This window comes from Hylobates moloch, unplaced genomic scaffold (genome assembly GCF_009828535.3).
Source record: "Hylobates moloch isolate HMO894 unplaced genomic scaffold, HMol_V3 SCAFFOLD_1, whole genome shotgun sequence".
In the NCBI taxonomy this organism is placed as follows: domain Eukaryota; kingdom Metazoa; phylum Chordata; class Mammalia; order Primates; family Hylobatidae; genus Hylobates; species Hylobates moloch.
The window spans coordinates 99,592,333-99,614,365 of NW_026652276.1; the positions used below are offsets into that span (position 1 = coordinate 99,592,333).

The window sequence follows — 22,033 nt, forward strand, 5'->3', positions numbered from 1 at the left end:
ACAATCTCAGCTCATTGCAACCTCCACCTCCTGGATTCAAGGATTCTCCTGCCTCAGCCTCCTCAGTAGCTGGGATTACAGGCATGTACCACCACACCCGCCTAGTTTTTTTTTTATTCTTTTTTTTTTATTTTTATTTTTAGTAGTGATGAGGTTTCACTACCTACCTGTTGGCCAGGCAGGTCTTGAACTCCTGACCTCAGGTGATCCACCCGCCTTGGTCTCCCAAAGTGCTGGGATTACAGGTGTGAGCTACCACGCCCAGCCTTGAAATTGCTGTTTCTAACAAGTCTTAAAAGACACCCAGACTTCAACAATTATTATATTCAGATTTTTTTGTTTGTTTTTGAGACAATCTTGCTCTTTTACCCAGTCTTGAGTGCCGTAGCATGATCATGGCTCACTGCAGCCTCAACCTCCTGGGCTCAAGCGATTCTCCCACCTCAGCCTCCCAGGTAGCTGGGACTACATGGGCAGTATCATGCCTGGTTAATTTTTAAATTTTTAGAGAAGGGGTCTTGCTATGTTGCCCAGGCTTCTAGAATCATTCTTCATATTATTTCGCTAACACTGCCTCCACCACATTAATATGACAACAGGTCTAGAAATTATTTAAAACAAAAATTTCCAATGTTTACATATATTGTGTGATATATGTATGTATGTGTGTATGTGTATAGTGTGTGTGTGTGTATCATTCCAAGGTACTGTTTCTACTTTTTTCCTGCAGAGAATATTCAGTATTGCAGCTGCATTGGCTAGCTGGGGATTCTATTCACCATCACATTGTCCCGGACTGAATCTGGGGACAAAAAACCACTTCAGGAACAAATTCTTGTCTTCAACAAAGAGCTGTCTTGAGTAGGCATAAAAGTAGCATTTGAGGGCTGGGCGCGGTGGCTCAAGCCTGTAATCCCAGCACTCTGGGAGGCCGAGGCGGGCAGATCACGAGGTCAGGAGTTTGAGACCAGCCTGGCCAATATGGTGAAACCCTATCTCTACTGAAAACACAAAAATAGCCGGGCGTGGTGGCGGGCGCCTGTAATCCCAGCTACTCGGGAGGCTGAGGCAGGAGAATTGCTTGAACACGGGAGGCGGAGGTTGTATTGAGCCAGAGATTGCGCCATTGCACTCCAACCTGGGTGACCGAGTGAGACTCCGACTCAAAAAAAAAAAAAAGTAGCATTTGAGTACCTTTTTTTTCTTTTCTTCCTTTCTTTCTTTTTTTTTTTTTTAGAGGAAGGGCACCCAGGCTGGAGTGCAGTGGCACCATAATAGCCATAATAGCTCACTGCACTCTCCAACTGCTAAGCTCAAGAGATTCTCCTCCATCAGCCTCCCTAGTAGCTGGAATTACTGGCCTTAGGCACCACGCCCGGCTTATTTTCTTATTTTTTTGTAGAGGTGGTTGGAGGCGGGGGGCCAGGGAGGGTCTCGCTATGTTGCTCAGGCTGGTCTCGAACTCTTGCCCTGAAATGATCCGTCCTCCTCGGCCTCGCAAAGCGCTGAGATTACAGGCGTGAGCCACGGCGCCCAGCCTTGAATAGCTTTTCACATGCATTGCACGTTATTTCCTTTTATTCTCTAGTTTTTGGGTCCAGTCTTAAACCTGGGAAGGGATTCGTTTGGGGGGTCACACCGGCGGGCATCCTGGCTCAGGCGGAACTCTGGCTCCAGACAGCGCGCCCAGGACCACGCGGTCAACCCCGTCCTACTCCCGTCCCTCCTAGATCCTCCCCTCCGCGGACGCTCCGCCCTCTTCCTCTCGCTCAGGCACTGAGGGGCAGGGAGATGGGCGTTAAAGAGGGGATATCACCAATCAACGTGCGCCTCCAGGAAGCAGCGCTTCGCACTGGCTGATTTGGTCTGACGACGTGACCACTGTCCAATCCTCATGCTAGAGGCGGGGCTAAAGGTCAGTGACGCAGCAGAAGGAGGAGCGCGCCGGGTGCAAGCACGTTACCGGGGCCTGAAGCCGGAAGCTACCTATCTGGTAGGGAGCTACCCCAGCACCGAAGACTGCGATGGTGAGTGAGGACGCATGCGCGGGAGGACCCGCCGGGGGTTCCGCGTCTCTGCTCCCCAATCTGTGTGGTTTCCCCCTCGTGGGCCTGCGCTCCACCCTCACCTCTTATCCGCTCGGGGAGGAAGAGGGGATGAAGATGGGAGGGATGGCGACGGGAATGCTGGGGAGGGGTCTGTGGGAGGGTGTTCTGGGGCTGCGGGTAGTCTGCAGGTCAGGGGCGGGGACAAGGGGAGGTGAAGAGAGGGTCTGGGGGCAGGGGCCAGTGGGGCAGCGAAGGCCCCTTGGGGTAGCAAAGGTGGGATGTGGAAGGCCAGGGGAGCCCGGGGGCCGAGAGTGGGGGCAGATGGAGGCTCGGGAAGATCAGTATTAAGGACCATGTAGGGGGGAGGGGGCCGGGAAGGGACCTGGCTGGGGAATGAGAAAACCTGGGGCCATCGTCAACCAAGAGACTTGGGTTTGCAGGTGAAGGGTATCGGGCCATCCATCCCTCTAGCATGCTTCTCACTACTTGCATCTTTACCCACTAGACTTCTGCACTGACCCAGGGGCTGGAGCGAATCCCAGACCAGCTCGGCTACCTGGTACTGAGTGAAGGTGCAGTGCTGGCGGTGCGTTCTGGGAAAGGGAGGGGGTCCCTTAGTGCACACAGCCCGGTAACCCCTTCTAATATTGGCCCTTCTTTTCTCCACTTTTATCTGGTTTCTTGCCTGGCATCTATTAGATTGGTACAAAAGTATTTGCAGTTTTTGCAATTACTTTCAGTAATCAGTCTGTGGAATCTTAGTCTCCTAACGGTTGCGATTTATTTATTTATAGTTTTTGAGACTGAGTTTCGTTCTTGTTTCCCAAGCTGAAGTGCAATGGTGCGATCTCAGCTCACTGCAGCCTCCGCCTCCGGGGTTCAAGCGATTCTCCTGTCTCAGCCTCCCGAGTAGCTGGGATTACAGGCACGTGCCACCATGCTCAGCTAATTTTTTGTATTTTTAGTGGAAACGGGGTTTCACCATGTTAGCCAGGCTGGTCTCAAACTCCTGACCTCAGGTGATCCACCTGCCTCAGCCTCCCAAAGTGCTGGGATTACAGGCGTGAGCCAACATCCCAGGCCTTTATTTGGTATTTCTGAAAGAGGCATTTGTATTTTGTTCCATAGTACTGTATAGTGTTAGGTCTCTAGATTACAGGCGTGAGCCACCATGTCTGGCCTTTATTTGGTATTTCTTAAAGAGGCGTTTGTATTTGGTTCCATAGTACTGTATAGTGTTAAGTCTCCAGATGTTTTTGACTTAGCCAGAGACAAAGCTTAAGGTTAAGGGTTGAAAACAATACAGGTGGTAAAGACTATTGAAGGAATCCAGGATATTAAAAATTCAACATGTTATGACAAGGTAACTAACTTTCTGGGAGGTAGGAATTCAGCCCACCTTAAAGGAGAGTATTTACAGTGGGGGAGGACATATTTGCAGGTGTGTGGCACTAACCTGCCTGAACTGATGATAAGTTTATGCTGAAAAGATTTGGGAAGGTTTGAGGGAAGAGGAGGATGTGGTCAGGGAGGATATAATTGTGAAGGATCTTCAAGGCCAGGTTAACACACTTGAACTTATTCTTGAAGGTAATACAGTTTGAAAGGTTTTTTAAACAGAAACAAGACCCAGTGAGGTGGTTGAGCAATATTGTTGTTAGTGATGTGAAGATGGGCAGAAGGAGGCCTCATTAAGAGATGAGACTGGGCTGGGCGTGGTGGTTCATGCCTGTAATCCCAGCACTTTGGGAGGCCAAGGCGGGCGGATCACGAGGTCAGGAGATCCAGACCATCCTGGCCAACACGGTGAAACCCCATCTGCACTAAAAATACAAAAATAAAATTAGCCAGGCGTGGTGGTGGGCGCCTGTAGTCCCAGCTACTCGGGAGGCTGAGGTGGGAGAATGGCGTGAACCTGGAAGGTGGAGGTTGCAGTTAGCAGAGATCACACCACTGTACTCCAGCCTGGGCAACAGAGCAAGACTCCATCTCAAAAAAAAAAAAAAAAAGATGAGACTGGGCAAGTGGCGGTAAGGAGGAGGAGCAAGGAGAGAAGAGTTTTGTTTTTGTTTTCTGAGACAGAGTCTCGCTCTGTGGCCCAGGCTGGAGTGCAGTGGCATGATCTCAGCTCACTGCAACCTCTGCCTTCCGGGTTCAAGCGATTTTCCTGCCTCAGCCTCCTGATTAGCTAGGATTACAGGCGTGTACCACCATGCCCAGCTAATTTTTGAATTTTTAGTAGAGAGAGGGTTTCACCATGTTGGCCAGGCTGGTCTCGAACTCCTGACCTCGTGATTCGCCCGCCTCAGCCTCCCACCGAAAGTGCTGGGATTACAGGCATGAGCCATTGCACCCGGCCTGCTTTTTTTTTTTTTTTTTGAGACGGAGTCTCACTCTGTCGCCTAGGCTGGAGTGCAGTGGCGCAGTCTCTGCTCAGTGCAAGCTCCGCCTCCCGGGTTCATGCCATTCTCCTGCCTCAGCCTCCCTAGTAGCTGGGACTACAGGTGCCCGCCACCATGCCCGGCTACTTTTTTGAATTTTTAGTAGAGATGGGGTTTCACCGTGTTAGCCAGGGTGGTCTGGATCTCCTGACCTCGTGATCCGCCTACCTCGGCCTCCCAAAGTGCTGGGATTACAGGCATGAGCCACCGCGCCCCACCCTGTTTTTTTTTTTGTTTTTGTTTTTTAAGACAGAGTCTCGCTGTCACTCAGGCTGGAGCGCAGTGGTGCGATCACATCTCATTGTAGCCTTGAACTCCTGGGCCCGAGCAATCCTCCTGCCTCAGCATCCCAAGTAACTAGAACTACAGGCAAGGACCACCACACCCAGCCATTAAAAAAAAAATTTTGTAGAGACAGGGGTCTTGCTATGTTGCCCGGGCTGGTCTTGAACTCATGGCCTCCAGCATTCCTCCTGCCTTGGCCTCCCAAAGTGCTGAGATTACAGACATGAGCTACTGTGCTTGGCTGGGAGAAGATATTTTAAAGGAGGAATTAGTATATCTTGCTAATGACTAGAAATAGGTAATAGAGGAAATATTTCTCTAGCCAGAACTCTAAAGCATGGAAGAGTGATGATGCCTTAAGAAACATGTCTCTGTGTGGTGGCTCACGCCTATAATCCCAGCACTTTGGGAGGCTGAGATGGGTGGATCACTTGAGGTCAGGAGTTTGAGAGCAGCCTAGCCAACATGGTGAAACCCCATCTCTACAAAAAATTAGCCTGGCATGGAGGCACATGCATGTAATCCCAGCTTCTTGGGAGGTTGAGGCAGGAGAATTGCTTGAACCCAGGAGGCAGAGGTTGCAGCGAGCCAAGATTGCACCACTGTACTCCAGCCTGGGTGACAGAGTGAGACTCTGTCTCAAAAAACAAACAAACAAACAAATAGGAAATCAAAAAAGGAAGTGGATTGGGAAGGAGGTGGATAAGGATAAGGTGAAATTTGATGGCCCAACTTTAGACATTGAGTTTGATATAAAATAGCAGTTAATATATATTGCTAGTTCAGCAAAAGGAACTAAATCTAGTGGAGGCCCATATCAAGGAAGAGGGAAGAGGAAGTTGAGACAGTCACCAGAAAAGAGGAAGCCCAAGCCACTGTCCCATCACTTTAGGGGTCAACAGAGGGAGGGATTCAAGGACAAAGGGAATGTTTATGTTTGAGATTCTGCAAACAGGGCAGCTAGTGTGAAGACTTAGAAAAAGATGGAGCCATTAACAGGTAAGTGGTGGGCAGGCATTCATTTTGGAGAATGTGGTTTTATCAAATAGGCAGGGACATGGGAGAAATCCAGTTTCATGGGGTTAGAAAAGCATGGTCAATAAAGAGATGGATGGCCAGGCACAGTGGCTCATGTGTGTAATCCCAGCATTTTGGGAGGCTGAGGCGGGCAGATCATTTGAGGTCAAGAGTTTGAGACCAGCTGATTAATATGGTAAAACCCTGTCCCTACTAAAAATATAAAAAATTAGCCAGATGTGGTGGTGCTGGTACATGCCTGTAATCTCAGCTATTTGGGAGGCTGAGGCAGGAGAATTACTTGAACCCGAGAGGCCGAGATTGCACCACTGCACTACAGCATGAGTGACAGTGAGATTCCGTCTCAAAAACAAACAAACAAAAAAAAGAGATGGATAAGTTACTGCTCATCCGGGGAAGTCCAGTAGTATGGGAAACAGGATGGCATCCAGAGGGTGACAGCATCATAGGGGGAGATTTCAGGTTGTTTTTTTCTAAAGCTGAGGGTACTGGCAAGCCAAGGGAGAGACGGTCTAAGTGTGAGAGCCAAGGGGATTGTGCCTGGAATTCCTTCCTGCCCCTGTGCCGTAATGCCTGTCCCTCTCTCTCCTCTATCTGCATACAGTCATCTGGTGACCTGGAGAATGATGAGCAGGCAGCCAGTGCCATCTCTGAGCTGGTCAGCACAGCCTGTGGTTTCCGGCTGCACCGCGGCATGAATGTGCCCTTCAAGCGCCTGTCTGGTGAGCCCCTGCCCCTGCCCTTGGTGGTGGTACTGGGAGGGGGGGCTGTTTCCAGGGGCTTCTCTTCTTCCAGCCGCCTACCATCTCCTGGGGTCTCTGGTCTGGCCACTTTCCTCCCTTTGGTACTCCCCTGTATCAGAATTGTGAGTGAGAAGGCAAGAGAAAGGAGATCTAGCAGAGGCCACTCATCTTCAAATCTCTGAGCCTGAAACTATAGAACTTTGGCTTTGATCCCAGCCAATGTGCGTGTGGTCCCGCCCCATGGAGTCTGTTGCACCCACTAACTCTGTGCTCCCTTCCCTCTCCTGGGGCGGGGGAAGGTGTGTCTCTCCTCCAGTGGTCTTTGGAGAACACACACTGCTGGTGACGGTGTCAGGACAGAGGGTGTTTGTGGTGAAGAGGCAGAACCGAGGTCGGGAGCCCATTGATGTCTGAGCCTGCTGGAGGGCGAGGGTCGGAGAAGCGGATTGGGTCCTGGGCCTCTGTGATGAGGCAGGCACACCCATCGGTCTTGGCTTGCTGCTAGAACTAGGGCCTTGTGCTCGCCCACCTCCCACCCCTACCTGGATGGGCCCGAGGCTTGGGGACTCTGAGCTGTGTTAAGGAGAACAAGGGCAAGGAGACCTCCCTTTGTGCTCCCTCCCTCCCTCCCTAATAAACACAAGTCTGATGTTCTCCAGCCCAGGGACATGTGTGTTTAGTGTCGGAATGGTTACACCCCATGTCTGTCTTCCATCTTCTGGGGAGAAAGTCATGCACCTTAGCCCAAGTTGGGTGCGGCAGGGCCGCCTCTGTGTGCTATAAAACTGGGAAGCAGAAAAAGCTGGAGGGGAAGGGAGTCACTCTGAGCCCTGGAGACCTCTGCTCTTCCCATCAGTACACAAACTAGTCATCCTTCTCCCTCCTGAATAGGCATTTAATAGTCTTATTTCAGTTGGAAGCAATAGTTGGAAAATAAGTTACAGGAACAGACCAAAAAAAAAAAAAAATTAAAGTGCTTCAGGCTGCAAACGTAAACATAAGGGGCAGGAGGCTACCTGGCCCTGTCCCCAACCCCTGAGACAGGAAGGTCACTGTCAGGGGCCCTTAGCCATCACCACCCTCTAATCTCAGCCCTGCGGGAGGGAGGGAGGGAATGTCAGAGGTGGGAAAGAACTCAACCGGAATGAGGAAGAGACTTTGTAAACTCAGAACCAGTGTAAAGGGTGGGGGGCAAGGGAGCTCTGGGAACCCTTGCCCTGGCCTAGGGGTGGGGCCAGCCCCCCCCACAGGAACTCGGGGAATACTGGTAGCTTAGTCCCAGCCATGCCCGCCCACTTCACAGCTTCTTCCCCCACCCCTCATCAGCAGACACAGACAGGCAGCTTTGCCAGGCCTCTTCAGCCCCGTCTGGGAGGCATCCCAGGGGAGGCACAGCCCGGGAGCAGGGATCCCCTCTGGGGGCGTTGGGTCTCTGGAGTGTGAGAGGGAACAAAGCTGGCACGGTGCTACTTGACGGGTTCCACCACCAGGACCTTGCACTCGCGCTTGGCAATCTTGTCCAGAGACAACACAGCCTTGTCCGGGGGCAGGTAGAGGGGGCGGCCAACAGGAGAGGCCACAGGGGGCGTGATGGCCCTGCGCTCCATCACACTGCCTGACCTGGGGGAAGGCAGAGGCTGTGGGCGCTGGTCAGACCGGGCACCCTCCCTGCTCCCATCCTCTACCAGTCCCATGCCACGCCCCCTGGTTCTGTACCTCATGAGGTGGCTTCGGGAAGGCTGCTGGTGGGAGAAGGACTGGGAGCGGCCCAGGCTAGCCTGATGCCTCTCCACCAAGTCCCGGACAGCAGGGCTGCTGGGGCTGCTCTTGCGGGAGAGGGGCCGGGCCTCGGGTGGAGGGTGGGACACGCTGGCAGTGAACTGCAGCTTCAGTTTCATGTGCTGGCTTAGCTGAGGGGAGACGCAGGTCAGCATGCCAGCTTGGCTTCCAGGGCCCAGGTCTCCTTCCAAATGGTCTTCCCCACGTGACAGACTGATGTCAAATCTAAATCCTACCTTCCCTCTGCCCAGCTTTTTATTTCATCCCCAAAATCTAAGGGTCCTGCCTCCGTCCACCCCAGCATTCTGCATCACTCAGCACTCAGCCCAGACCCTCCCCAGCCCACCTCGAAGAGCCCCGTCCTCAGAGCCTGGAAGGCCACACTGAAGGTGAGCGCGCTGCCCTTCCGGGAAAAGCCAAGATTGTTGAGGGGTGTGTGGCAGACGACGGAGTCCAGGGCAGCCTGCATGGCCCGGCGCTCCTCCTCACACAGCTGCTTTCCTGGGGGCAGAAACAGGGACCAGCAAACACTACAGCGTTCCTCATTCCCACAGGGCCTTCGCCAGCACAGTCTCATCTGATTCTCAAAGCCACTCTGTGGAGTAAACTGAGCAAACGTTATCTTTTGTGCATGTTGTAGATAACAACGGCTAATATTTACTGTGTGCAAGGCACGTCACGTATATTAACTCAGTATCTGCATGACAGCCCCATCAGATATGAGTTGCTCTATTTTAGAGGTGAGGACTCTGAGGCCCAGAGAGGTTAAGTAACTTATTCAAGGTCACACAGCTAGTAAAGGAGAGAAGTAGAGTTCACACCAGCGAGTGCAGCTCCAGTGTCTATGCCCTGAAAGTCACTCTGCCCCACTGCCTCTCTAAACTCTCCATCTAGGACACTAGGGAGACCACCCAGGTACAGGGCGGAAGCCACCTGCCACAAGTCGCCTCCTGTGATGGGGCTGGCACCAAATTTGGCTGTTTTCACTGTCCTGCCTCCCTGACTTTTTCCTTTCTCTTCCCTTCCCTGGGGACCAGATCCCCACCTAGCAGCTGACCTACCAGCCTGTGCATGCTCTGGGGTCCACACGAGCCTCACAGCAAGGAAGTCTTGGAGATTGTTAAGCAGCGTGTAGGTGACAGTGAAACGCTCGTAGGTCCGAACAGGGGACTCACAAGAAGCGGTCATCACGAAACACGGGCGGTCCAGGCGGACACTGGGCAGGCTAGGAGTGGTGAGAGAGGGATGCTGGCTGTGTGTGTCAGGCCACAAAGGGGAACGCGACGGTTCCTCCGGGATCCACACTCACCGGTAGTGGGTGTAGATGCTCTGAGTGAAGGGCAGCTTTGGGGTGGACCACTGAACCACAGCAATTAGGGGAACTTCCAGGCCCTGCAGGAGGGACAAAGGGGGTTGGCGCAGGTATTAAGAGTGCCCCTCCCATCTTTAGTCAGCTGTCTGGTCTTTCCCTCCCACTGCCTTATCGCTTTTCTTTGAACACACCAGCCCCTTATGCTCACCTCCTTGGCCCCTAGAGGGGGCTGCTCACCCCCTCTCAGCTGAAACAGGAAGTTGTGTTCCTCCAGGGCATTCAGCGGGCAGGGGAAGCAGCCAGAGGTCCCGGGTAGGCGGCAGAAGGAGCCCATGGAGACTTCCCCAGACTGGTGACTAGCTCAGAAAAGAGGACAAAGCATGGTCTCCCCATGCCAGAGCTCAGCCCCTGAAGCCATCCCCACCACTTCACAGCCTCGCCCCTCCCAGGACCTCACCAGACATTGTCCACCAGCAGCACAGAGCCATCGGGCATGACAGGTAGATAACTGGCGTTGAAGTTGGGGAGGATTCGGATATCCCAGATGGAGATTTCCTCCTGAGAGGAGCTGTTCAGCACTGTGGGAGAGGACCAGCTTGGCTCAGAATAGCTGGACCCCTCAGGCCCCACCTTTACCCAGAAAAAACCGGACCTACCCCACCAGCCTGCCCAGAGGAACTGCATCCAATCAGTTCCCTTGCTGCTCCCCGAGGCTGGAGCCGGCAGACCTGCTTACCCTTGAGCACGGTCAAGTGTTTTCCAGCCACAGTGAACTGCCGGCATCTCAGAACCGGAGGGGGCAGCAGAGTCAGCAGCGTGCTCACTGCGGGAGGGGGTGGGGGCAAGAAGTGGTGGTCTGGAGGCTGACCTCACCTCCAACCCAGAATTCTCACCTTCCTCTTCTCAGAGCCCATTAGCCACTTTCCAGCGTGACCCCTCCCCTCTGTCCCCCAATTCCCAGACTCTAGCCCTTTGCCTCTGCGCTGCCCTGCCCACCTTGGGCCTTGAAAGCACTCTGCTCGCCCCGGAATGTCTCCCCAGGAGATCGGGTCTGCAGCAATCGCAGGTAGCCTTGATCTCTGACCTCTGGTGCCTCAACCTCCCGCTTCCACACAGTCACTACAATCTGTCAAGAGGAAAGACAGATGGCTGAGCCCGGAAAACGTGTCTGAATTAGGACAACAGCTCCACTCTTGCTCATCTTACCTTGGCCTTAGGTGTCCCTGGGGGCAGTCTATCCAGTGAAACGGTGAGTGGGAAGATGACCTCATCTGTGGACACAATCGGTTCCTCCACAGGCAGCTGGGGTTGGGAAAAGGGGTGAAGAGGTCAGGAGCAAGTCAGAGGCAGCCTGCAGCCTTTCCCTTTAAGACCGGCAGGTCATCTGCCTCCTGTCTCAGGCCCCCAGTAAACCGCCCCTCCGTCCTGTGTCGGGTCCCCCAAAGCTCCTCACCGTGGTCGCTCCCCCTGAGGTAGCAGGGCCCGGGCCGTGGGTGAGAAGGGGGCTGCAGCCTCGGAACAAACCCCCACCCCCAGGATCCCCTCCCCCTGGGGGCTCCGAATCCTGGTCGCCTGCGCCGCCGCCCCCCGGCATCCCGCCTCCGGCGCTGACCGAGGCCAGGGCGGCCAGGGCGGTTGCCAGTTCTGCCCAGGCTCCTCTGGAGCCCAAGCCCGGGCCGCCCCCGGCGCCGGACCCCGCACCGCCCCGGCAGCGCAACACCAGCAGAAAGCGGACAGTCTCCCCCAAGTACAGATGGTTGCGCCGGGGCAGCGCCCGGTACCGGCCCGGATCCCCTGCCAGCTCCGCGCGCGGCGGCAGCGGCACGGCCGGGAAGTACATCGAGTAGTCGCACTGGGACTCCATGGGGCGGCGAGGACGGCGCGACTGGGAGCCCGGACCGGAGGCCGACCGCCGGCGGGGCCCGCTAGGGTGGGTCCAGAGGGTCCCTACACCTCCGGCTGCTGCGTCCGGCTGGGACGGCCGGACAGACCGGCCCGGTCCCGGCACCGGGGCAACGAACCCGGAACCGAGACCCGGCGGCGCCGGAACCGGGGTACTGAGCCGAATGACTGGAGAGAAACCGGAAGCGGAAGGGAGGGGGCGTGGCCGCCGAGGCCCCGGAATCTGCGGGTGCCCGGACCGTGGAGGAGGGGGCGGGGTCCCGCTGCTCTGAGGCTGCGAGAATGCAGGCGGGGGCTGCGGCCAGGCGGGTTGGCTCACGCTAATAATCCCAGCACTGTGGGAGGCCGAGGCGTCAGGATCGCTTGAGGCCAGGAGTTCAAGACCACCCTGGCCAACATAGCAAGACCTCCTCTCTGCAAAAAATTTAAAAATTATCCGGGTGCGGTGGCGCGCGCCTGTATTCCCAGCTACTTAGAAAGCCTAGGCAGGAGGATCCTTTGAGCCCAGGAGTTTGAGGCTGAAATGAGCTATGATTGGGACACTGGACTGCAGCCTAGGTGATGGTGAGATCTTGTCTTGAAAAAAAAAAAAACTCCTTCCAACCCCACTTCTCCCAGGAAGATTCTCCATCCCTCCCCTTTCCACCCTCCATAAATCAAGTAGAAGTTTCAAATTATTTATTCATTCAACAAACATTTCAGAGAGAAATGAACAGTCTAGTAGCAAATATTTCATAGAGAAATGGACGTATCATTCCAACTCACCACGCCCCAAACTTTCTGTGGCTAACTCCATCTTTTGCCCCTCTAGGGAGCTTTGGTGATGTGGATCTGCCTTGGGGCAGGAAAGGGGAAGGGGAGGTCAGGCCTAGTGGCTCACGCCTGTAATGGCAGCACTTTGGGAGGCAGAGGCATGTGGATCACCTGAGGTAAGGAGTTCAAGACCAGCCTGACCAATATGTTGAATCCCTGTCTCTACTAAAAATATAAAAATTAGCTGGGTATGGTGGCACGCATCTGTAATCCTAGCTACTCTGGAGGCTGAGGCAGGAGAATCGCTTGAACCTGGGAGGCAGAGGTTGCAGTGAGCTGAGATCATGCCACTGCACTCCAGCCTGGGGGACAGAGCGAGACTCCGTTTAAAAAAAAAAAAAAGTTGGGGGGAAAGAACAAAATGAGTGGAAGGTGGAGGAGGGAAGCACTGCTGGGAGCCCAGCGAAGAGGGGGCTTGCATCAGGACAAAGACTCATCCCTTCTGGGAGATGCAGAAATGGCATCTTGCTGCCCCCCGCTCATCACATGTGCCCTTCAAACATGGCTGCTTTTCCACCTAAATCTGTAGTCTGATGTTTATGGGGAGAGTGGCCTTGAAATCTTGAGGGGCAGTGAGACGGCAGGGGGGAACTGCTTGGCATCCAGCTTGTCCTTGTACTGGAGCTCAGGGGTAACTAGGCGCTCACACTCCTCTTGGTCTTGGGGGCTCAATCCACTCCGAAGTATATAGCCCAAAACCTTAGCTGACCCAAACTGGAAGGGGCGGAACCGGCGATCAGTGATGTATTTGGGGTCAGAAGCCTCACCCCCTACCAGACAATGTTTCGCTAGGGCCTCTCGGCGAGACCGGAGCTCGGCCACAGCTGTCTGCAGCCGGCGCTGGCCATATTTCTCTATCCGTGCCCAGAGACTGCGGTTGAAGTGGACATAGAGAGCCCAGTCCAGGTTGTTCCAGGCTCGGGCCCGTGCAGTCAGCTGCCGTTCCTCCGCAGTCAGTCCACTGTTGCTGACAGTGCTGAGGCCCTGCTTACGTCCAGCCTGGGCATTGTGCATGAAGCCCACCACGTCATCTAGACCCCAGCACAGGGCATCTGCCAGCAGAACCAATGACTCATCGAAGTACTCAGCCACCATGACAAGGTCAAAGACAGAGTCCAGCCAGGCCAGACCCCACTGGATGAAGGATGAAGATCCCAAATCGAAAGAGGCAGGGCTTGATATCTGGCTGCGATGATCAGTAACAGTGGAAACAGGATGGATGAGGGCATTGGGATTGAGGGTTTGGGCTCGAGGGCCAGCACCAGAAGGCAAGACCTGCAGTTGTGGGGGGTTGGGGTCTCTGGGGGGATGAATATTCCCTCTCTTGGTCCTCTTCTCTGGGGGAAAGGGCAGGCCAAAGTCAAACCATAGTAAGTTGCGAGCGTAGTGGTCCCCACGGGCCCCAGGCCTGTAGAAGGCTCGAGGATTGGCCAGGAAGGCAGCCAAGGATGGTGACTTGCGGAAGGCTGATGAGGTGGATTTATAGTAGGAGAAGGCAGAGCGAGCCAGAGCCGCTGGGTCTCGGACAATGGAAAAAAAGAAGCTGTCAGAAGGCATGACCTGAAGTACCTGCAGAGGAGGGAAGACAGAACAGAGAGAACTGGGCTGGGGAGAAGGTATGCATAAGTATGTACAAGCCACGTGTCCACTGACCCAGCCTCTTCAAATCTCCTTCTCCCAGCTCTGCTAGGAATCCCCAGCTTCCATCACTTGCTGCGTGGCAAGTTACTTAACATCTCTGAGACTCAATTTGCTTATCTGCAAATGGGGATAATCATACTTCCCCAAGTGATTATGAAAAATACATGAGATAAACCATACGAAGAAACCTGGAGCATGGAGCCAGGCATGTTTTATGTGCCTGTAGTCCCAGCTACTCGGGAGGCTGAGGCAGTAGGATGGCTTGAGCATTGGCTATGTTGCCGAGGCCAGCCTGGGCAACATAGCGAGACCCTGTCTCTAGAAAAATAAAACAAAAAATTAGCAGGGCAATCAATGATAGACTGGATAAAGAAAATGTGGCACATATACACCATGGAATACTATGCAGCCATAGAAAAGAATGAGATAATGTCTTTTGCAGGTGCATGGATGAAGCTGGAAGCCATCATCATGCTCAGCAAACTAACCTACTCCAGCAAACTAACACAGGAACAGAAAACCAAACACCACGTGTTCTCACTCACAAGTAAGTGGGAGTTGAACAGTGAGAACACATGGACACAGGGAGGGGAACATCACACACTGGGGCCTGTCAGGGTGGGGAGCAAGGGGAGGGAGAGCATTAGGACGAATACCTAATGCATGCAGGGTTAAAACCTAGATGATGTGTTGATCAGTGCAGCAAACCACCATGGCACATGTGTACCTATGTAACAAACCTGCATGTTCTGCACATGTATGTCAGAACTTAAAATAAAAATAAAAATAAATTAGCAGGGTATCCTGGTGCGCACCTGTAGTCCCAGTTACTCAAGAGGCTGAGGTGGTAGGATTGCTTGAGCCCAGGAGTTCAAGACAAGCCTGAGCAACACAGCAAGACCCTGCCTTGAAAGAAAGGGGCTGGGTGTAGTGACTCACACCTGTAATCCCAGCACTTTGGGAGGCTGAGGCGGGTGGATCACAGGTCAGGAGTTCAAGACCAGCCTGGCCAAGATAGTGAAACCCCATCTCTACTAAAACTACAAAAATTAGCCGGGCACGGTGGCAGGCGCCTGTAATCTCAGCTACTCGGGAGGCTGAGGCAGGAGAACCGCTTGAAGCTGGGTGGCAGAGGTTGGTTGCAGTGAGCCGAGATCGCGCCACTGCACTCCAGCCTGGGTGACAAAGTGAGACTCTGTCTCAAAAAAAAGAAAAAAAAAAAAAAAAAGGGCAGCCAGAGTGAGAGGGGGAAGGAGGGAAGGGAAGAGGAGGGGAGGGGAAGGGGGGAGGGGAGAGGCTTGTCAGGGTGTCGGGGGCAAAGGAAGAGAGAGAGCGTTAGGACGAATGCCTAATGCATGCAAGGCTTAAAACCTAGATGACAGGTTGATAGGTGCAGCAAACCACCGTGGCACATGTATACCTGTGTAACAAACCAGCATATTCTGCACATGTATCCCAGAACTTAAAAATTAGCCGGGCACTAATTTTTAAGGGGAGGTGAGGGGAGGAAAAGGAAGGGAAAAAAAGAAAAAGAAAAAAAAGAAGGGATGGACGGAAACCTGGAGAATAGGAAACTCCTGAAGAACATTAATTTCCTTGGGCATTTCTGTCTGCCTTGGTCAGTAAAACCAACCTTTGTACTCATTTCTCCAGCAAAAACCTGTTGAGTGCCTGGGAGGGGGCATCACTGGCAGCAAAGGAGCAACTATAATGCCGTCTCGGGCATAGGCAGCAGGTGGGCAGGCCAGGCCCAGAATGGCTGAGGGGTAAAGCACTTCAGGGGCTCCTGGGCATCCCAGAGGGCAAAAGACACCCTGGGCCGGGGCACTGGGAAGCCACGGCTGCCTGGTAGGATGCTGCCCTGAGGGCTGGGACACGTGATTACACCACTCTGCAAGAATGAAGGTGGAGATCAGGCTGCACCACACCTAACGTGGCCCTGCAGGCTGATGCAGGTCAGAACCTAGCTCCTGGTCTCCTTGAAGGGTTTCTGCCTCCAAAAATGACTTCCATCATTGAATCTGACTTCTGTCTGTCACGGTGTTCCTCAATCAGCTTTGCAAATATGGCACACCTGAATAGCAGCCTGTGAACTCTCTCTCTCTTTTTTTTTGGGGGGGGGAGGACAGGAAATGAGTATTTTAGCTTTTCAGTGTTTATTTTCTTCTTACTATTTTTTAAGAGACAGTGTCTCCTTGCTTTGTCACCTAGGCAGCATATCATAGCTCACTGCAGCCTTGCAAACTCCTGGGCTCAAGGGATTCCCCAACCTCAGCCTCCTGAGTAGCTGGGACTACAGGCACACACCAACATGCCCTGTTAATTTTTAATTTTTTTGTAGGGACAGGGTCTTGCTATGTTGCCCAGATTGGCCTCGAACTCCTGGGCTCAAGTAATCCTCCCACCTCAGCATCCAAAAGCACTCGGATCACAGGCATGAGCCACCATGCCTGGCCCTGCAGGTCTCTTTGAAGGCAGGGGGGAAAGTGAAGAAAACAGTCTTTGGCATCTGGACCTGGAATAAAATCCCACTCTGCCATTTACTAATTCTATGACTTTGGGCGGGTTATTGAAGGTCTCAGAGCCATCATTCCTCCATCTAGAAATCTGAGTAACTGGGTAACACTTATCTGGAAGAATGTGCAAGCGTCTGGAACATGGTAGGTATTCAGTGAATAGTGTCGTCAGTGAAGGCCATCATCCTAGCCTCTGGAGAAACCTACCTCAAAGGTCACCATCATTGCCTCACTCCTGACAGTGGCCTTTCGCTGCCCATCAGAGCACGCCCATGTCCTCAGCTGGTGTCTCCAGCTCCAGCTTCGACAAGGGTGACTTTGCAGCCCCTGCGGAACTTCCACCCCCAGTACAGACGTTCTCCCTCTTACATGCACACACACACGTGCACCCCACCATGTCCTTGCTGGTGTTTTGCTCCCTCTAAGAATGCCTCATGCTGTCCTTACCACAAGCCACATCCACCTTTTCCTTTAAAACCCCCCGCTCTCGGCTGGGCACGGTGGCTCACACCTGGAATCCCAGCACTTTGGGAGGCCGAGGTGGGCGGATCACTTGAGGTCGGGAGTTTGAGACCAGCCTGGTCAACATGGCGAAACCCTGTCTCTACTAAAAGTGCAAAAATTAGCTAGGCGTGGTGGTGGGTGCCTGTAGTCCCAGCTACTTGGGAGGTACGAGAATTGCTTGAACCTGGGAGGTAGAGGTTGCAGTGAGCTGAGATCATGCCACTGCACTCCAGCCCGGGGGAAAGAGCAAGACTCTGTCTCAAAATAAATTAAAAAAAAATCAAAATTAAATAATAAAGTAAAATAAACCCCCCCTCTCCAGAAAGCGTCACTTCTTTGGTGAATACTCTTCTTATCATTCCAGATACAAACACATGCACAAGGCTCGGAAGAAGCCTCGACTTTGGAGTGCATGGACCTGGGCTCAACTTCCAGCTCTGCCACTTTAATTTTCAATTTTATTTATTTATTTACCTTTTTTTTTTTTTTTTTGAGACAGAGTCTCTGTCACCCAGGCTGGAGTGCAGTGGCACGATCTCGGCTCACTGCAAGCTCCGCCTCCCAGGTTCATGCCATTTTCCTGCCTCAGCCTCCCGGGTAGCTGGGACTACAGGCACCCGCCACCACGCCTGGCTAATTTTTTGTATTTTTAGTAGAAACAGGGTTTCACTGTGTTAGCCAGGATGGTCTTGATCTCCTGACCTTGTGATCCGCCTGCCTCGGCCTCCCAAAGTGCTGGGATTACAGGCGTGAGCCACCGCGCCCGGCCTTTTTTCTTCTTTTGTGAAATGGAGTCTTGCTCTGTTGCCCAGGCTGGAGTGCAGTGGCACAATCTTGGCTCACTGTAACCTCTGCCTCCTGGGTTCAAGCAATTCTCCTGCTTCAGCCTCCCGAGTAGCCGGGATTACAGGCGTGTGCCACCACGTCTGGCTAATTTTTGTATTTTTAATAGAGACAGGGTTTCACCATGTTGGCCAAGCTGGTCTCGAACTTCTGACCTCAGGTGATCTGCCCACCTTGGTCTCCCAAAGTGCTGGGCTTAGCCCCAGGCTAAACATACAGCTGATCCTCAAAATGTGAGGGGGTTGAAAAAGACAAGTCAGAAGGCCCTGGTGTGACAGTGGAAGGGAGGCTAAGAAAGGGAAGGGGCGTGTTGTCCTAGGTACTTTCGAGGCTGAGGTGGGAGGATCGTTTGAGGCCAGCCTGGGCAACATAGTGAGACCCCATCTCTACAAAAAAATTAGCCAGCTGTGGTGGCGTGCACCTGTAGTCCCAGCTAGCTGGGAGGCTGAGGTGAGAGGATCGCTTGAGCCCAGGAGTTTGAGGTTACAGTGAGCTATAATTGCACCACTGCATTCCAGCCTGGATGACAGAGTGAGACCCTGTCTCACACACACACACACACACACACACACACACACACACACACACAGGCTGGGCAAGCTCACTTCTGTAATCACAACCCTTTGGGAGGTCAAGGTGAGCAGATCACTTGAGCCCAGGAGTATTTATTTATTTAAGCCCAGGGATTTGAGATCAGCCTGGGCAACATAGCAAGACCCCATCTGTACAAAAAATTAAAAAGTAGCCACGTGTAGTGGCACATGCCTTAGCCATAGCTACTTAGGAGGCTGAGGTGGGAGGATCACTTGAGCCTGGGAAGTCAAGGCTGCAGTGAGCTATGATTGTGCCACTGCACTCCAGCCTGGGCGACAGAGTAAGACCCTGTCTTCCAAAAAATAATTTAAAAAAAGAAGGGTAAGGGGCACCTGGAAGGAGAGTTCGGGGCTCAGAGTTGGCAAGACACTGATGCCAGGGAAATACGTTGGTGAAAGAGAGAGACTGGAGTAAGTGCCAGAGAGAGAAGGGAGAGAGGAGGACTTGGGCTCCCAGAAACTACTGGGGAAGGGACACCTGTAGAGAGGATGGCAGGGAGCCCCACCTTTGTGGCCCCCATGTCCAACTTTAGGGTGAGATGATGCCTGGGGAGCCCCCAGGTCTGGGCCCCCTCCCTTGGTGGTGTCAGCCTGAGCCCATCTGCTCCTGGTCCCTCCCACCCCTGCAACACTCCTTACCTCTTTCAGGTTGAACCTCATGTGGTGACAGAGGATGTGGAAGGGGAGCTGGGTGCCTCCACCCTGGGGGCGGTAGCCTTTTACCCTAGAGGCCTGGAAGAGCTTTGGGTAGCCAAACTGGTAGCGGGCAGGGAGGGCGAAGTGCAGCCCGTGTCGGTCCCCGTAGCGGTGAAGCAGGCTCAGCACAGAGCTGCTCCCGGATTTATGCGTCTTCAGGAACACCAGTCGCTGCCGGGGTGGGCAGGATGGAAGGGCTGGTCGTAGGGATGGGGCCGAGGGCTGTCGGAGCTGTAGCCCGGGTAGCCTGGGAAGAGATGGAGGGGGCGTGTCCTGTTCCTCAGCAGCAAATGGGTAGAAGGTACAGAGCGCATGGAGGCTTCTGAGTCCCCAGGAGTCACCAGCCCCAGGTGGGATGGGGAAGAGCAAGTGCGGGGCATCTAGAAGGAGTTGGGGCAAAGTGGGAACTCACCTCCTCTGGAAGGGCCCTCCCAAGAGCTGGAGTGCGAAGCCAATGGTCATGAAGACTCCCAGAGCCACCCCCAGGCTCCGAGGTCCCCAGAGCCGCAGCGTCCTGGCAGGAGAGAGAGGGCCCATGTGGCACAGGGAAGGGTGAGGTGACAGGGATGGAGCCAGGGCCAGGAACAGGGGCACAGACAGCTGGAGACAGCCGTGCAGCTGCAGAAGGCGCTGGTTGGAGATCGGGGGGTCATTCCCCAGGCCTGCTTGCAGTCTTGGTTGAGTCTGCCCCCTGAGTTAGCAGATTTTTGCCTCTGTCAGCGTCTAGAAGGGAAATGAGGGGGGAAGAAGGGAAGTCTAAGGAGAGGCAGAGGCAGCCTTCTCTCCTGCTGCAGCTGAGACCTGGTTCAGGGAAGGGTAGTGGCTGGGGATGTTGTCTACACCCGGACTCTCCTAGGTGGCCCCACAACTACTCTCTCTGCTCTATGACTTTCTTATCTCCAGTTCCCCCAGCTCCCCACCTACAGTTGTCCCTGAGCCTCAGGGACTTAGAAGGGAAGGAGAGAAAAAGCCCCAGCTCATGAATGAAACAGCCAGCAAGAGAGAGATCAGATCAATCAGCTCATTAACACAGTCAGGTCAGACCATGGTCGGGAACCTGGTTTCCTCCTGAGTCCCTCTGGCTGTCACAGATGGGGATGAAGAGCCCTATCCCAGGACCAGGAAGGGAAGCTATACAGTGGGAATGAGGATCAGACAGGACACAGGTGGATGAACCCAGGCAGGAGGAAGGAAGGTTGGACTTCTAGGAGAGGCATTGCAATGGGTAAGAGCCATTGGGTTATAAATTCCCGCACCTCTTTTTTCTCTGTCTCAGCATGGGGCAGACCCCCATGTGTGACAGGGGCTGGGGGAGACGTGTGGCTACTTATGAAGCCCAGATCCCTGGACTTACCCACCATTCCACTTTCCAACCTTATCAGTGCACCCGGAGGAGACTGAAAGGGTGGGGCTGGAGAGGAAGACAGAAAGAGAGAGAGAGACAGAGAGAGAGAGAGACAGAAAGAGAGAGACAGAGGGACAGAGAGACTATGACACAAAGATACGGAGAAAGACGCAAACACTAACTGCAGAGTTCCTTCTGAAGCCCGAGCTTCCTAATCAACCGGGAGTCCGGCCCCGCCCCTTCAGATTGCAACTCGCGATTAGGGACCACGGCCCCTCCAACAAGCCCCGACAGCTCCCTGCTCTGATGAGCCAGGGGTAACCCTAAGCAGAGAGAAACCACACTTTTACTCCCGGAGACCTGCCCTCTCTGGCATCACTCCCCAATTCCCTCCCCGATCACAGCCCCTGGGGTCTAGCCGCGTCTCCCCTATCCAGTTCTTCATTTCCTTCCATCCATCTCTCCCTTCCCACGATTGGAGATCCCAGCCCTCTGTCCCCTCCAGCTTTGGTGACTGCCCAGTCAGTTGCCCCCGCTGGGGTTCCATGAACCCCTCATGTCTCCTCCCATAAATTAGAGGGTCCCTCCACTGGTCCTATCCTTGGTTTCACTTCCCACTCACCAGGCCACAAGGGGAGCAGCAAGGGAAATCGGGCCGGGCCCTCCCGCCCATCCCAGCCACCGCCCGACTCTTGGCTCAGCTCAACTTTCCCCAAGAACTTTCTCAGCGCCCAGGCTCCTCCCTCCTCCCTTTGTCCCGCCAGCCCCAGCAGCTGCTGCAGCTTTGATCGCGGTTCTAGGTCTCTCCCCCGCTGCATCTTCCCCTCTCCGGCAGGGCACCCAGACTCCTCTTGGAAGACACCACTTCCACCCCCCTTTCACACTTGGGAATCAATCCTACCATTTTCTCTTGGCTTGCCGCAGAACAAAAGATTCATTCAGGCGGCGAAAAGAAAGAAGGAAGGAAGGAGAAAGTGATATTTGAAAGCAGACATTGTCAAGGACGTGGTAAGGTAGCCAGAGACTGACGCTCAGAGAACAAGGCCTCCCATCCTGAAGGCAGGGGGCAGTGGTGTGGTCACCTTAACAATGCCTCGTGGCCGGGTGCGGTGGCTCATGCCTATAATCCCAGTACTTTGGGAGGCTGAGGCTGGCGGATCGCTTGAGGTCAGGAGTTTGCGATTAGCCTGGCCAACATGGTGAAACCCCATCTCTACTAAAAATACAAAAATCAGCTGAGTGTGGTGGCAGGCGCCTGTAATCCCAGCTACTCAGGAGGCTGAGGCAGGAGAATCATTTGAACTGGGGAGGCGGAGTTTGCAGTGAACTGAGATCGCACCATTGCACTCCACCCTCGCGACAAGAGCGAGACTCTATCTCAAAAAAAAAAAAAAAAGCCTCATGTTCAAAGAGCATTTTGCAGGTGACAAGGTGCTTTTTCACACAGATTCTATTTGGTCCCCACAATTCTCCCTGTTGTACAAATGAAGATGCTCAGAGGCCCAGAGGGTGGGCAGTTTGGAGATCAGGGGTA

General features: G+C 53.7%; 3 protein-coding genes across 6 annotated transcripts; 1 reads left to right on the forward strand and 2 right to left on the reverse strand.

Moving 5' to 3' along the window:
• The first annotated feature begins 1,941 nt into the window (after window positions 1-1,941).
• LAMTOR4 (late endosomal/lysosomal adaptor, MAPK and MTOR activator 4) lies at window positions 1,942-7,216 on the forward strand. Of its 3 annotated transcripts, none has more exons than XM_032756041.2 (4): window positions 1,942-2,027; window positions 2,554-2,634; window positions 6,417-6,534; window positions 6,855-7,216. In XM_032756041.2, the coding sequence occupies exons 1-4, from the start codon at window positions 2,025-2,027 to the stop codon at window positions 6,899-6,901; spliced, it is 249 nt and encodes an 82-aa protein (XP_032611932.1). In that variant the 5' UTR covers window positions 1,942-2,024; the 3' UTR covers window positions 6,902-7,216. The 3 variants fall into 3 exon arrangements, with proteins under 3 accessions (XP_032611932.1, XP_032611931.1, XP_032611933.1); XM_032756040.2 differs by having other exon boundaries at window positions 6,872-7,216; XM_032756042.2 differs by lacking the exon at window positions 2,554-2,634 and having other exon boundaries at window positions 6,872-7,216.
• Window positions 7,217-7,388: 172 nt separating this feature from the next.
• TRAPPC14 (trafficking protein particle complex subunit 14) lies at window positions 7,389-11,735 on the reverse strand. Its single transcript, XM_032756039.2, has 11 exons — window positions 11,100-11,735; window positions 10,853-10,948; window positions 10,643-10,772; window positions 10,383-10,469; window positions 10,104-10,224; window positions 9,855-10,002; window positions 9,644-9,726; window positions 9,396-9,559; window positions 8,681-8,835; window positions 8,272-8,465; window positions 7,389-8,175 (listed from the first exon to the last, which is right to left on the reverse strand). The coding sequence occupies exons 1-11, from the start codon at window positions 11,508-11,510 to the stop codon at window positions 8,022-8,024; spliced, it is 1,743 nt and encodes a 580-aa protein (XP_032611930.1). The 5' UTR covers window positions 11,511-11,735; the 3' UTR covers window positions 7,389-8,021.
• A 476-nt stretch (window positions 11,736-12,211) lies between these two features.
• Window positions 12,212-21,193, reverse strand: GAL3ST4 (galactose-3-O-sulfotransferase 4). 2 transcript variants are annotated; one of them, XM_032756043.2, is made up of 4 exons: window positions 21,122-21,193; window positions 19,567-19,877; window positions 19,098-19,401; window positions 12,212-13,930 (listed from the first exon to the last, which is right to left on the reverse strand). In XM_032756043.2, the coding sequence occupies exons 2-4, from the start codon at window positions 19,689-19,691 to the stop codon at window positions 12,899-12,901; spliced, it is 1,461 nt and encodes a 486-aa protein (XP_032611934.1). In that variant the 5' UTR covers window positions 19,692-19,877; window positions 21,122-21,193; the 3' UTR covers window positions 12,212-12,898. The 2 variants fall into 2 exon arrangements, with proteins under 2 accessions (XP_032611934.1, XP_058299342.1); XM_058443359.1 differs by lacking the exon at window positions 21,122-21,193 and adding an exon at window positions 20,682-20,849.
• Window positions 21,194-22,033: the final 840 nt, after the last annotated feature.